Source organism: Lampetra fluviatilis, chromosome 31, assembly GCF_964198595.1.
Source record: "Lampetra fluviatilis chromosome 31, kcLamFluv1.1, whole genome shotgun sequence".
Taxonomy (NCBI): Eukaryota; Metazoa; Chordata; class Hyperoartia; order Petromyzontiformes; family Petromyzontidae; genus Lampetra; species Lampetra fluviatilis.
Window position 1 is genome coordinate 2,962,597 of NC_136305.1, and position 14,879 is coordinate 2,977,475.

Sequence of the window (14,879 nt, forward strand, 5' to 3'; positions counted from 1 at the left end):
TATATATCGTAAAAATGTCGGTGAGCCAATGCAAAAGCCTTCGCAGACTCCATCTGGCTCATGGCTGCCAATTGAAAAACCTTGAAATACCAGATCAAAACATATTTTGTTTCTTTAATATGGTCTTAAATGAATGTTCACGATTACCACGTGTTAAAATGAAGCAATCATGTCTTCAACGTGTTATCTAGCATTCTTCAAGTTTGAAATGGAGTACGGTAGAGAATCGTGTTTTTTTTTAATATTACCTCGATGTAGTTTCAGATATCTGCTAACTAATGTATTCTTCAAATAGCTGCTGTGACCTCACTCCGACCATGTGTGCAGTTAATTGCCGATTAGTCACAAGGTTTACAGCCGTACAAGTGGGTTCTTGTGGTGAGTCTAATTTCCGGTGTACATATACACACACACAATTGGCTTTAAATACAGTGCTGTATTTTTACTGTGTTGGCCTGAACCTATAAATCCACAACATTGTATAGTATACAGTACATTTTGTGTGTTTACTTATTTGTACGTGCTTAAAATTCGTGTACTTTATCCAAACTTGATGCGTTCACCATTGCACATTTCAAGTGACTTTGCAATATACTATTCGGTTAAATATTAGCACGCAAAAAAACAACGGGGGCAATCCATCCGGGGCTAAAATAATATTATTACTTTAGTGTCATTAACTAACAGTGAACAGATGTGTTACACAAGTTTTTTTTCATAGAATCAGGCACTGCCAAGAACAGGTAGGTCTTGCTTAAAATCTTTGTACCAGTCACTAAATAAAATTTCACATTTCCTGTACAGGCCCAGGGCTCTAAATACCAATGCTTGGATAAATAAAGGAAGTCTCTACACATCATCATCCTATTCATCCTTCTGTTTATCCTAACTTCTGCCACTTTCTTTCACTGTCTCGTCTTCAGATGAACTGCCCACGCCAGCCCCACCTTTCTCTTTGTTGTGACCTTTCGCATGATAGTCATCATGTCTACCTCCATCTCTGCCTTCTTGCTTAGCCTTAGCGCTCTTCGGCTTCTGCAACTCATCGGCATCAGAATCACCACTCCTAGTGCCTTTCTTTTTGTCTCTCTCCTCGTCTGTGTTTTTGTCATCATTCTCGCTCGATCCCCTGTCACTGCCTTTCTTGCCACCAAGAAAGGCATTGCCTTTCCCTCGCGTTATCTCTCCCGTTTCCTTCTCCATGTCTTCAGCGTCCCTTTTCTCTTCTTCTTCCTCCTCCTCTGCAAAGGCAAGTCACAAACAGAGCCAACCAAGCACGTCAACAACACCGTGTGGCATTACTTTTGATACTATACAGCAGCCAGGTTTGTTCTTTAGTTTGAATCATTTACGCACGAATTTAGGGCTGCTGAGTTTGATTCAAAATACTTGCAATTAAAACAGTTAAAGTTACAAATTTATAACATTAAGTTTTGGCAGATGCAGAGGTGTGGGCAACTACACATGAGCGGGAAGGCAGCCAGAACCGGTGCCAACAATTGCCCAAGCTCTGTGACCCATGTTGGGATGTTTGACCAACTCTATTGATCAGTGATTATGCATGTGGGAGCAGACAGGAGTACCCAAAGAAAGCTCACGCATGCAAGGGGGTGTATGTAACACTTTATCACCGTACCAGTGAAAACTGATGGAGAGTAATATTAATCCACCTGCTGTACCTTCTCCTGGTGAGCCAGGATATGGTGGCCTCGATGCACACGGGAAGGGAGCTTCACAACCTTTGTGTAATCCACCAACCCTCGCCTACAGTAATGATTTACAGGGGTGTGCCACTACCGTCAGGCATTGATTGTCCAGAAAAAAAGTTTATTAACCACTTAGAACTTTGCCAAAGAGCAACACCATTGCACACAGAGGAATAGATTCACGTTGTTTTTTATTTATACTGTATATACAATATCTAATGGCTTGAGAAAAAATGTGTGAACTCGAGGGTTACCATCTATGATGGACTGTTTTTTTGTCTCTTCTGATGAACTCTCTTTGGGTTGCTTGTTCAACAAGGACTTTGCTTCCTCAAGAGCCTGCAAAATAAAATCGCATCAAAGCCAAACACACATTCCGCAGGCACCAACACTCACCGAGGAAAGCGTTTTTGTTATTTGATTTCACAATACAGTATATTATTGAAAGCATTACAAATCCATGACTGCATCAAATAAAGTGTGGATGTTTTCGGCTCATGTCTGTCTACTGGCTCCATGATGACAGATGTGTGTGTGTGGTAATGTTTTAGAGTGATGGCACACTGCCCGAGTTCGATTCACAGGGACTGCAAACATCACTGGAAGTGATATTAGAACTGGTTCTAGACCTCCCCTAGGTTGACTTAGCCTTTAATGAGTATCTGTGTAGCATGTGGAGAAAAAAAGGTTGCCAGACGTCGTCCTGGCCACACCACACAATCGTGGGCTACACTGGCCTCAATAGGTGCTCACAAACAACTCTTACTTCAAGAGTCTAGATAGGCCATACAGGGGATCTTTGTATGTATATACCAATACATGCAGACAACTTGGTATGGTAAATATATCTTTGAACACACCTAATGTTTGCAACAGAGTGTGCGGACAGAAGGTATCCATGCGGTCAATTGTACTGTTTGGCCAGAGAGTGGCTGAATTGTCCAAGAATGTAAATAAATCAGCCAAGCGGTGCTGCAGGAAGGGATACAGTCCGCTTAATGTAACCCCCATTGCTGGATACAGCATTGTGGATGCCTACCACTGCAATGGCTCTTTCAGCAGCAGCATCCTTAACCAAGGTTGCTTTGTCCAATGCATCTTCAAAATACTTGACTGCCGACTTGTAATCACGCAGTTTCACTGTTCAAAAATCACAATTACAATGCAAGCAGGATGTTGTAACGTCTTTCAAAAGAGATTGAATATGTTATATTTACATTCAAACTCCCCAGATATGCATACAGCCAGCTTAAATATACGCTCCAAGCCTGGTGGTGTTTCATTCAGACGCTGTCTTCCCGACAGACATGTTCTTCACCTGAGGACGGCTGCTTGCGTTGTGGCTGAAATGTCGTGATAATTATTTAATTATATTTTATTTTTATTATTTTATTATTTCCCTTCTACGTGACTTTACCGAAAGAACCAAGAAGATGAAAAAACGAGTTTATATAAATATGCAAGCTGTCATACAGAAGTGCAATCCGTCGTACAAATTAATTGCATTTTTGACTTAAGGTATGGATCATGTTATCCGGAATTTTGTTTATTTCACAAAACAGTTCCCAGCTCTTAACTCCTAACATTATAGGAATTGGAAGAACATTTGAAATGTCTAAAATCCAATGAGATTCGCAATAGTATAGAAAGCCATGTTTTTTTAGACCTCGGTTCTTTCCAGTCAGGATTAGTCATCCCTCACCTCTGAGTTGGAAAACACTGGAGAGCAATATAGACGTTATTACTGCATTTTAGATCTCGATGTCCTTTGAGTATTTAATATATTTTTTATTTTATTTTACTGGTAAGGCCTACTGAGCTGTACAGCTCTTTTTCAGAAACGACCTTGCCACAAATGATAGCTCAACCAAGTGGATTATCACGTGGAAATTTATACCAGCCAAATACTCTAAAACGCATTTTTATGAATGTGGAGCAAAACACTGGAGGACCCGGAGAAAAATCCACGCGGCCACGGGAGGGAAGAGAGACACGTAAACTTCAAATATACAGGCGTCAGGGTCGGGATTGAATCTATGGCCTCCGGCATACCAGGTGAGGTAGTTAATATCTCGACCACCGTAATCACAAGCGGGTCTGCATATACACGAGCTGATCAGCTTACTTTGCGCCTGCGCTACCAGGACGAATGCGTTGAGCTGCCACTCGTCGTCATCGGAGGCGCGTGCAGCTGTCAGGGCCGTATGGCCGTGTCCTCGCGCCTCTCGGAAGTGGCTCAGCTCTAGGTGACAGCGGCCAATCTCATGGAAGAGCCAGGCCCGTTCCAACTCGGTCTGCACTAACGGGATCTTCTCCTCCCAGCTGCTCGCACGCAAACACAGGACAAGTCCGGCCACTTGCTTTTGCAATTTGTTACACATTCTAACTAAGATTAACTAAAGTAATGCATAAGCATTCTCCGTCATTCCGTAATGGAGGGACGCTATAACTCGAGTAAAAGATGATACAATATGAACGAACCTGTGGTATAAAGATGTGTTCCTATTAGTGACTTTCCCTCTTGAAAACTGGCCAAATTAACCTAAGGATTGGCCAAAACTTAGACACAAGCCAGGGGAAAAAACTACAGTATTTGCAAATATGTTAATTCTTAAATTTTCCCAAAGACAAACACTTGTTGGAAAACATTACACAATCTATGCGAATGTATGCTTTCATACAGATTCCAGCAGAGGGCATGAATAGTAAACGCACAGAAACATTCACTTACGCCTTGACAGCCTCCTTGAAGTTGCCAAATCGGGCGTGCACACGCCCAATGTTGTCCAGCGCCCTCGATTTCGATTCCACGAGGTTACTGTTCAAAAGGAAGCACGTGTGCAGTTGGAAATATTCGAAATTCAAGCAAAGTGAACCACAGGGATACCATTTGCTCTGGTACTTGAGGATAATTCGAAATCAGCTGTTGAGAGACTATATTTTTGGACACATTCGGCATGACGAATACATTCCATTCACATTCCTAGGGGCCATGGTGATTGTACTCAATGCAACATCAATTCTATTTTATAATGTATTCTAGAGTTTGTTCGTATTTTTTTTAAGTATGCACTTTGGAAGTGAGCACATTAATGAGCACAGTTTATGTTTGCCCTCTAATGGAAATTTATTTTTCAGAGATTTCTACGATTTCATGTAAATCATGGAAAAATTGTCTATAATGGGTGTACAATCAACTTGGGTCCTCAGGCAATAGGCTAGATAGACATATGTAAAAGCGGGGTTTTAATTTCAGCGGGTTCTATCTGTCTCAGTGATGTGTAAAATGTTTCCGCACCTATTACACCACATCATATATAGCTCTACGGCTGTGGCCACTGGTTGTGGCTAATAGTTGTGTGCCTCCTACTCTAATCTATGTGCGACCTGGTACACATTCAGTGACAAATTAAACCTTGATTGAAACGTTCACTGAGGCTGGCTATCGTTGGTCGTGTGCAACATCGTACTGCTCCTTTGCGATCTTGAGGTCCTTCTGGTGGCTGGAGAGGGCAGCCTCCATCAGACCAAGCTCGAGCTGAGCATTACCCATGCTGCTGTGCAGGTTACCGAGCACCTGATCGCATACACACACAATGATCGGCATTTAGCATATAGACTGTTAGGCAAATACTGTTAGATACAATGAGCATTGCTAAAAAATGTAGTTTACAAAATATTTTTCATACATACATCTATATTTAAATAATGATCAGCCATAGCTGATCATTACTTTAATGCGGCTGGCTCACATGAAATGTATTTCTCTAAGACGATGGTTCATTCACGAAGCCATCCATATATACAAACACGATTTCAACTGAAACAACGGTTTTAAACTCAGATGTCATCAACCACTTTGGATCATGATTTGAATGTATTTCCTTGTCAACCTCTACCGTCAGCAGTGTGGATGGGCGTAGCGAGGTGCAATTTCCCCCCTTCCCATCTCTACCCATCCCTCCTCCTGTCTCAATCCCCCCCCTCCCGTCTCTACCCCTCCCTCCTATCTCTGCCCCCCCCTCTTACCCCTGTCTCTGCCCCATTCTTTCCCCCCCCCCATTTTCTGATAGGTGTACCGAAGTGCAATTCCTCCCTCCCCCCATCTCTACCCCACCCCTCTCTCTCCCCCTGTCTCTCGCGCAGCCCTTTCCCCCGCCCACTCACTCTGGAGCCCTTATAAGCAGCTACATTTGGAGGTTTGCCCTCTTTTCTCTCCACCTGAAGAAGACCGCTTGTGTTGCGATTGAAACGTCGTGGGTTTTTTTGCTGTTAATTTTCATTTTTGTTTTCTATCTACGTGACTTTACCGAAAGAACCAAGAATATAAATTCCTGCAGTCACGAAAGCTTTAAGTCTAAATTTACATCTATATTTGTTTATGATGAGAGATGTAGTTCAGTGGTGAGCACACTGCACCTAAGTTAACTTCGCTGCCATTGTTAATGTCAACAGCGAGTGATATCTGAACCGGTCCTGTGCACCACTTCATCAACCCGCACTAACCAGTGTGGTGATAAGTGATCACACAACCATCATGACAACCACAGTGCGGGGAAGCCTTTATCCAGCAGTGAACTGAAATAGGGCTGTAAATTATATTAAATCGTCTTGGTCATGCCAAGGGTGATAAAGTAATTTCTGCCAGTGCTTACAAAGCACTGCCAATGTAGAGGGCTGTGTCTCTCCACCCACCTGCATCTTGCTGGCAGCTTCCTTGCTGGACCATCCCTCCACCACCTTCAGCGTCTGCTGTGCCTTGCGTAGGCTGCCTTCTGCATTGCCATCAGCCAGCACTGTCCATCACACAAAGCATTGTGGACTCCTTCATTTTGCAATGGAGCAAGTATTAGCAAGTACCCAGGGTTGCCACATCCGAGGTAAAAAAAAATGGAACGAAGAATATCTCACAAGACTAGAAGAGGGTTGAACTAAATGTAAATGCATTGTCTCGAAATGTGTATTATTATGTAACTGAAAACAAAAAAACAGGGGTTTTAATGTCCCGGGAAGACTTACAGATTTCCTAGGATAGCTACCTCAAAAAGAGGATGATTCCTAAACAGTACTGCACTTAAATTATCCATGCACTATTTAACATTTGTAAGTATAATTTCCACCTTCACGATTGTTAATTTTCTTCATATTTATGTAAAAACGTAGTTATGTTTATGTTTACAAATGTGCCAAAATCTAAATAATTTGATTTAACCAATTAATCAAGATAGCAGTGTTTTGACACTTTATGCAGGCAAATAAAATAGTAAAGTAATTCAACATTATGCACCTGCATCATGGACCAGACACCACATTTCACAATTTTCAATGAGAAAGCTTTTGAAATCAATACAGTAATAACCATCCTTATAATAATATGATGTACATTCCACTTTATAAAAGATCACGAATCTTTGTATGGCATTTCCCATGGTGGAATAATTGGCACAGATGAAATAACCGACAGAATGACTGTGCTGGTGTATATAGTTTTGTTCCACTAAAGATCACACAGGGGGTGGAGTGATCGTACAGCGGTTAGCCCACTGCACTCTGAAGCAGTCGATACGAGTTCCATTCAAGCCAAGAATAATGACAGTGGAGAGTAATATCTGAACCGGTATTTGGCCTCTCCCTCCACCCACCCATATTGAGACCAGTGTGGTGAGGTATGGTTAAACAATCCCTATAACCAACACAGCACGTATAAGCAATCCCCATGACCAACACAGGGTGGATTGACAAGGTGCCATTAGTAAAACAATTAAAGACTGCAAGGGAGCCCTCTCGCATGTATAAGGCTACGTACTCTGGTCAGTTTCCTCCAGGCTGACCAGGACACTGCGCATGGAGTCACTGGGGGATAGGCCATTGCGGCCCCGGTTCCACTTCTGCCGCATGAGCTTGCGGTCGCGCACACGTGCGTAGATGGGTTTCTGCTGCCGCCAGAAATCAGTGCGTGTGTCCAGGTACTCCAGGCCCTCGCGGATCAGCTCCTCGACACGCATCCCACCACCCACGCTGCCCTTGATCAGGTCTGCAGCAATGGTAGAACACGCGCACAACGTTTGTGCAAAGTTACTCTGTACAGTGACAAAGTGTTTGTGTCTTCTGCACGCAATTATCAATATGCACATGAAGCATCAGCTTCCTTAAATAGTTTGGGATTGGAGCTCAAAAAATGTGGTTTAGTTATGGATAAACGGTACTTGTCTCCCTGCACAATGTGCATAGTGCAGTGGTTCTTAGTCCATTGGGCAGCATACTCTGATCCTGCATGAGCCTCTGCAGATATTGACGATCATTGTACAGCTCCCCCAGCAGCTGCCTCTGGGTCTTGCTACTTTGTGACCGGTTCTCCCGCTCGCTTGCTTGCTTCTGCTGCTGGGTCTTGCCTGCTCGTGCCGGTCCCTTGCCCTTCTTGCCCTGTACACGTGACATAGCAGTTGGGGTGTAGGAGCAGAACAATGTGGTTACAGTAACAGCTCTCTGATGTACCGTTGGTTTGTATCGTGTGTTGTCCGACATGGTGTCCAACGTTTTGGCTCCACGTGCTGAGAGCTTCTTCAGGAACGTCGAACATTATGCCGAACAATACAAGATAGAACCCAAAAACACATCGGACAGCTAAACAGCACAACTGGGAAAATCTACGCAGTTATACAGCAAATATTATACCTTCATAAAACCACAATAATATTATTTTCGCGGGAGAAAATTGTATACACCCTGCTGTGACTGATGTTTTACATGATGGAGCCATTATAATATAAAAAAACGCTTCTCGGGCAAGGAGAGATTCCTGTGTTGATTTATCATTAATTATTTTACAGTACCTCCTCTGGTTTGAAGAAGAATGACAAATCTCCTTTGTTTTCAAGCTTTACGGAAGAAGGACCTGTGTATACAGACAGTAATGGATTTCGTTATTGGAACCATGGGTTCATATATTAAGATGCTAAATATTTGATTCACAATAACCTTTGTTGCACAAGTGAAACACGCCCTTAATATACGTATATAGAATGGAACTTAAGGAAATTTTTAACTTAACTTTCATGGAGCCAACCTCTGACACAACATGATATAAATTTTAAGAATCATATAGATGTCATTCATAGCCGATTTTGTTAAATAAAGCTTTGGAACGTAGACCCAAAGGTCTATAATGCAAAGTGGCCAGCGATTAACAGCACAAATGATAGTATTGCAGGTAAGCGTGAAAATCTTTCTTGAATTGAACACAGTTATAATAACGTGTATGAATACTGTAGATTAGGGCATGTTTTCTCATACACATTCAGGCGTTACTCATCAAATATGGTCTTTAAATCCAAATGTTATACTCAAAATGAATAAATGTGAGTAACTTTTTCTCAGTGAATCCTATTAAACAAATGCGTAATATTCAAACCAAAAAGGATGTAAACACACCCATTAATAGTAAGAGACGGCGCTGTAGCAAGAGCGGGGCACTAAGCAAGCAATGGAGGCTGCTAGCTCAAATTCGTGTTGGGGTGGTCGCAGCTCTGATCACGCAGATTGCATTTGACCTGAGGAGATGGCTGCTAAGGCTGGTACTGAGAGCGACCGCACACGGTGGGTGCGTACTTCCGACGGAGTTGTCGATGGCCTCCTGCGCCTTTTGGATTCCGAGGCGGAACTCCTCCAGCTCGGGTCTCATCCGGTTGCCACGATGATAAAAGACAAGCGCAAATTCAAAGTCGCCCATAGCATACAGTGCCTCCGCCTTCCACAACAGACCCTGCCACAAAGCACAAATGGGCGACGCAATTCATCAGCTGTCCACATAATAACAAATGTAAAAGGTAGAGGTGTAGCACTGCAACGGCTTCTCATGCCACTGATGGCAGAAGGGCCTCCAATACAGAGAAGTCTAGCCTACTGTTCCACACTGGCCTTAATTTAATAAGACTGAGAGAGAGGCAAGCCCTGAAAAGTGTTGCAAAGTGGTAACCCAGGATATGAAGGAATGTGGTGTGGACATGTAGGAGCTCAGAACAGGAAACCATGGAGCAAGAGCACCAGGGGAAATGCCAGAAAGATGAATATGCATTGGGATGTTTGGCCAATTCCATGAATGAGTGTCGTTGTGGGAAGATAATGGTGCATGTTTTCTCTTTAGTGAACTTGTGGTACCTGAATTTTGTTTAATTCATTTTTATAGTCCCACTTTGCATGTTTTCTTATTAGATTCCTCAATAATGTACTTTAGTTCATTAGCATTGGTTATTTTCATGACGATGTCAACACATCTGACATGGTTAATACTTTTACGATTTACATTTTGAAGAAAATAATATATATAAAGAGATGAAAATGCCAACCTAAACATAGAATACAAAGAACTCTGGAAACCATTATGAATAGAAAGAGGCAAGAGAGTGAAGAAAGCCACACAAAAGTGACTGAGGAGCATGAAATAATCAAAAATGAAATTTATACTTGGTAAATTGCAAATAGTAGCCCTTAGTAAAATGGAAACACAATACATGATATAGTAGAGTAATTCTATGCAGATTTTTATCGAAAAATAAAGACAAATAATAACTTTGCATTAAATGCTTCAAAACCCTGTTTTACTTGACTTTTTACAGCAATGCAGGTGTTGGATCGCAGTCACATTACATAGTTTGACGATGTGAGGTTTAGACTTACTTTAAAGAACAGATTGTCATCCTTTAGTGATGCTTCTGCGTCACGGAGAGCGTACTGGGCATCACCCATTTTCAGATAACACTTGGATCGGGCCACCAGGCAGTTCCTGTCATTTGGCTGTATATCGAGGGCCTGTACCAGCACACGGGGGAGGACGCGGGAATAGGAAAACAACTTCAATGCAGCTGTCTCACCTGTTTATTTTCCATAAACACAGTTACCTGATCGGGTTGGTACAGCTAGTGCTGTCACATGGCCAGTATGAACCACCTGGGATATTCAGCGGGACATCCAGCCTATGGCTTAAACTCAAGATCTCAAAGGTTCTGGATCATTGGCTCTGACATCCCTTAGAATGGAACTCCAAGGTTAAAACCAAGGATTTTAAAGATTTGTAAAACAAGCCTTATTTGCTCCGAGAAAGAGAAACCCAGGACTATAACTCTGACAGCCAATATGAACTATTTATTCCAACAGGTATTGAGCCTACAATTCTCCCTTTCTCAGAGGCTCATAATGGCCACGTCCGAGATAGATCCTTGCATATAGCCCTGGGTCTGAATCTCTCACGGTGTTCATAATGGCCATATTTAGGATACTTAAGACTCTGAGTACAAGCCCATACCCAGACTGAAGCTCTCCTCTCTCATTATATCAGAGGCTCATAATGGCGATGCCAGCAAACTGAGATCTTGGGTTATAGCCCTGAGTCTGAGTCACAATGCTCATAAAGCCATGTCAGGCCACTGAGATATTGTGTCAAAGCGCTAGTTCTGCTTCTCGCATGGGTTGTCGCCTTGTCGTTGTAGATAAGCTTGTGTGCCTCCAGACTCAGAGAGCAAAGCCGGCGGAAGCCTGAGGCTCCCAGCAGGTCCAACCATGCCGGACTGCTGGTCAAAGGGTAGAGGACAAACGAAATGGACAAACCCCTGGTCCTCCAGGTTGAGGGTTGGGCGTCTGGCTAACAACCCCACACCGGGAAAAAAAACGGAATTGTTATGGAAACTGCAACAAGAACATATTTAGTACGGGACCACCAGGAGGCACCTCGCCACGAAACTGGCAGAATGAGCCTCTCTAATCAAAGCCCTCAGAGGGACATTGGAAAGGTGAAATGGCGTCTCCAAAGCACCACATCACGATTGGAGCCCGGGACGTACGTGCCATGTGCCAGACGTCCAAGACGGCCCAAGTTGTCCATGAGCTGAAACGACGTCCCATTCAAGACTAACTAACGACCTTGGGCCTGTCTTGGGGTGAAGCAGAGAAAGCGTGGCATTGTTGCGGCCTTGTGATCCACAGGGAGAACAGCGCCGGTTCGGAGTCGCAGTGCTCTAAATAGCCATGCCAGGGCACTGCGATCCTGGGTTATAGCCCAGGCTGAGGCTCTGTGCTCTGTGTGTGTATGTCGGAGGCTCACAATGGCCATGTCGGAGACGTTACCGTGCTGTAGCTCTCGATGGCCCGGGTGTAGTCCCCCTTCTGGAAGAGCTTGTCTCCCTCGGCCAGGTACGTGGCGAAGGAGCTCTTGGGCCCTTCCGGAGTCTCTTCTTCATCGCTGTTCATCTCGCGAAGCTGGAGTAACTTTTATGGTGAGAAAAATAAACGTGGAGTTTGTTTTTAAACACTAAATATGAATAAAAACTCAGCTCGCCGCCACGACCGTTGTGGTGAAGCGGCGGCTGATCGGCCGGCAGGTTGTGTACTCGCGTATCCTAGCAACGGGTGCAGCGCCAAGAATGCTTCTGTTAACGACAAGAGTTTGTGTTTCTAATGTCGCGCATCGTTATCGCAGTCACGGTCAATCAGCAGCCATGGTCAATTCACTACGGGATGAAGGCGTCCCAAAGCAGCCCTTCAACACCACCACATGAATAGTTTTTGTTACTGGTAGAAACCTCCTGGTTACACCAGCCCACAGGGGATTATTGTGTTCGTCCGTCCGTCGTGCAGGGAGGGGCTGGGTGGGGAGGGAGGGGCTGGGTGGGGAGGGGAGGGTGGGGAGGGGCTGGGTGTGGAGGGTGGGGAGGGGCTGGATGGGGAGGGTGGGGAGGGGCTGGTGGGGAGGGTGGGGAGGGGCTGGATAGGGAGGGTGGGGCTGGGTGGGGGGTGGGAGGGGTGGGGAGGGGCGGGGAGGGGCTGGGTGGGGAGGGGAGGGTGGGGAGGGGCTGGGTGGGGAGGGGAGGGTGGGGAGGGGCTGGGTGGGGGGTGGGAGGGGTGGGGCTGGGTGGGGAGGGGCTGGTCACCCCGTGGTGCCCTTATAAAACTCAACGTTTAACCTACTCACGCCGGCTTGTGCCCGCCCTCACAGTCGGGCATATTTGCGGAATATACCACGCCGCCGTTGACCCTGGCCATTGACCGAGCAACCCAACGTTCCTACCAGCTCCCTCCGCAGGAATGTGTTTAATTTGGTGTGTGTGTGGTGGAGCAAGCAAACATGGGCATGGATGGCTCCGTAATAATACGGTAATATTTTGCTTATTTAGCCAGGAAAGCCGCAAGCGTTGTCGCAGGAATCGTGTTCAAGAGTGTCATGCATTTGGGTTTTTTTTATTTTAAGATATCTTCAAACAATTAATGATGAGTATTTATACAAGTGGGAGGAAACCGGAGCACACACATACACACGCGCGCGAGGGAGCAACACTGTATCCCCGTGCAGATGGAAACAGATGACGATTAGACCACGTGATTTGCTGCCTTCTCCTGGCAAGCCAGGGTATGGCTACCTCGATGTACACGGGAAGGGAGTTTCACAACATTTGTGCAATCCACCAACCCTTGCCTTCACAGTGCTGCATTACAGGTCATGTGCTCCATCAGAATCAGTCTTTATTGACTGTAATTATTGACCGATAATTAGCAGACTGAAATGTATTTTGCAAATGATTATCTGGCGTGCTGATGAGTGCCAGGTGAAGGAAACTGCTCCAAGTAATTTGCATTGCAGAATTGTGAATTACAATGATTGTACAATAATTACACTTACATACCCTATATTTGTATGACCTATTTTGAATTTATTGTTACCCAGTGCACTAATGTGAATGTACATACGTAACAACCATTAGGAAATATGTATAATTGAGAGGAGTACGTTGGAATATTGTTAAAACGTATTTTTTTTTTACAAAACTCAATATGGGCAGTCACCGAGACGCGAACGTCCGACTCACAAACATCTGTAAATACGAACGAACCTCCATGAGACGTTATTATTTGTAACCATCCGACTTGCGAACTTTCGGTTCTATTTACGATTCATGAGTTTAACAGTGCTTCCCTTTGTTGAAACATAACACATTTTTAATACTGACCTATGTACTATACAATTAAGCATGAAATTCCGAGATACAAACAAATCGACTTATGAAGGGGTTTCAGGAACATACTGCGTTTGTAAGTCAAGAACTATCGTAGTTAACACTGTATTTTCTTATTATTCAACACATTCCTGCGGAGAGAGCTGATAGGAACGTTGAGTTGCTCGGTCAATGGCCAGGGTCAACGGCGGCGTGGTGTATTCCGCAAATATGCCCGACTGTGAGGGCGGGCACAAGCCGGCGTGAGTAGGTTAAACGTTGAGTTTTATAAGGGCACCACGGGGTGACCAGCCCCTCCCCACCCAGCCCCTTCCCTCCCTCCCCCCAAACAGCCCCTCCCTCCCCTCCCCATCCAGCCCCACCCCACCCAGCCCCACCCCTCCCCACCCAGCCCCTCCCCACCCTCCCCTCCCCACCCAGCCCCTCCCCACCCAGCCCCACCCTCCCCTCCCCACCCAGCCCCTCCCTCCCCATCTAGCCCCTCCCTGCACGACGGACGGACACAATAATCCCCTGTGGGCTGGTGTAACCAGGAGGTTCCTACCAGTATGAGCAATGACTGTTAATAATTTCACCTATAGAGTGAATTTGATAAACAAACTACTTACATTTTGTTGCTAAACAATTGCAGTAAATAAAAATAAGACAGTGCTGTAGTCAAGCTTAACATGAAAATGTATCCCAAATCAAATGAAGTGATTTGTATAAAGTTGCGAATTGATTTTGACCGTGCCAACATAAACCATCGCCACAAAAAACAAACTCACACCGTGCACCCCATTCCTCCCCACCCCCACAAACTAAACAACTCGCAAAAAAAACCAAACCATGCAGTTGCAAACGTATCTAACGAAGCAACCTTACACACGTTTGAAAAATAATCTCAGTAAATAATAGACAGTTCCCACAAAATTCTAGATTTTAAGCTTTCGTGACTGCAAGGAATCATACTCTTAGGTTTTTTCGGTAAAGTCACGTAGGTAAATAATAAAAATAATAAATCACTTATTTTATTTATATTATTATTTCTATAATTCGTATTATTTATTTTTTAACCTCTTAGGTTTTTCGGTAAAGTCACGTAGGTAACAAAAATAATATAAATAATAATAGAAATAAAATAAGTGATTTATTAAAAAAAATAAGTCACGTAGGTAAAAAAAATTATAGA

The 14,879-nt window shown here is 44.1% G+C and overlaps 1 protein-coding gene across 1 annotated transcript; it reads right to left on the minus strand.

Moving 5' to 3' along the window:
* Positions 1 to 212: 212 nt before the first annotated feature.
* ODAD4 (outer dynein arm docking complex subunit 4) lies at positions 213 to 12,222 on the minus strand. The gene is made up of 13 exons (XM_078870881.1): positions 11,826 to 12,222; positions 10,383 to 10,514; positions 9,315 to 9,468; positions 8,540 to 8,601; positions 7,970 to 8,129; positions 7,513 to 7,740; positions 6,402 to 6,502; positions 5,177 to 5,283; positions 4,438 to 4,524; positions 3,832 to 4,028; positions 2,746 to 2,846; positions 1,961 to 2,045; positions 213 to 1,241 (listed from the first exon to the last, which is right to left on the minus strand). Exons 1-13 carry the CDS (start codon positions 11,946 to 11,948, stop codon positions 886 to 888), a joined length of 1,893 nt encoding a protein of 630 aa, XP_078727007.1. The 5' UTR covers positions 11,949 to 12,222; the 3' UTR covers positions 213 to 885.
* Positions 12,223 to 14,879: the final 2,657 nt, after the last annotated feature.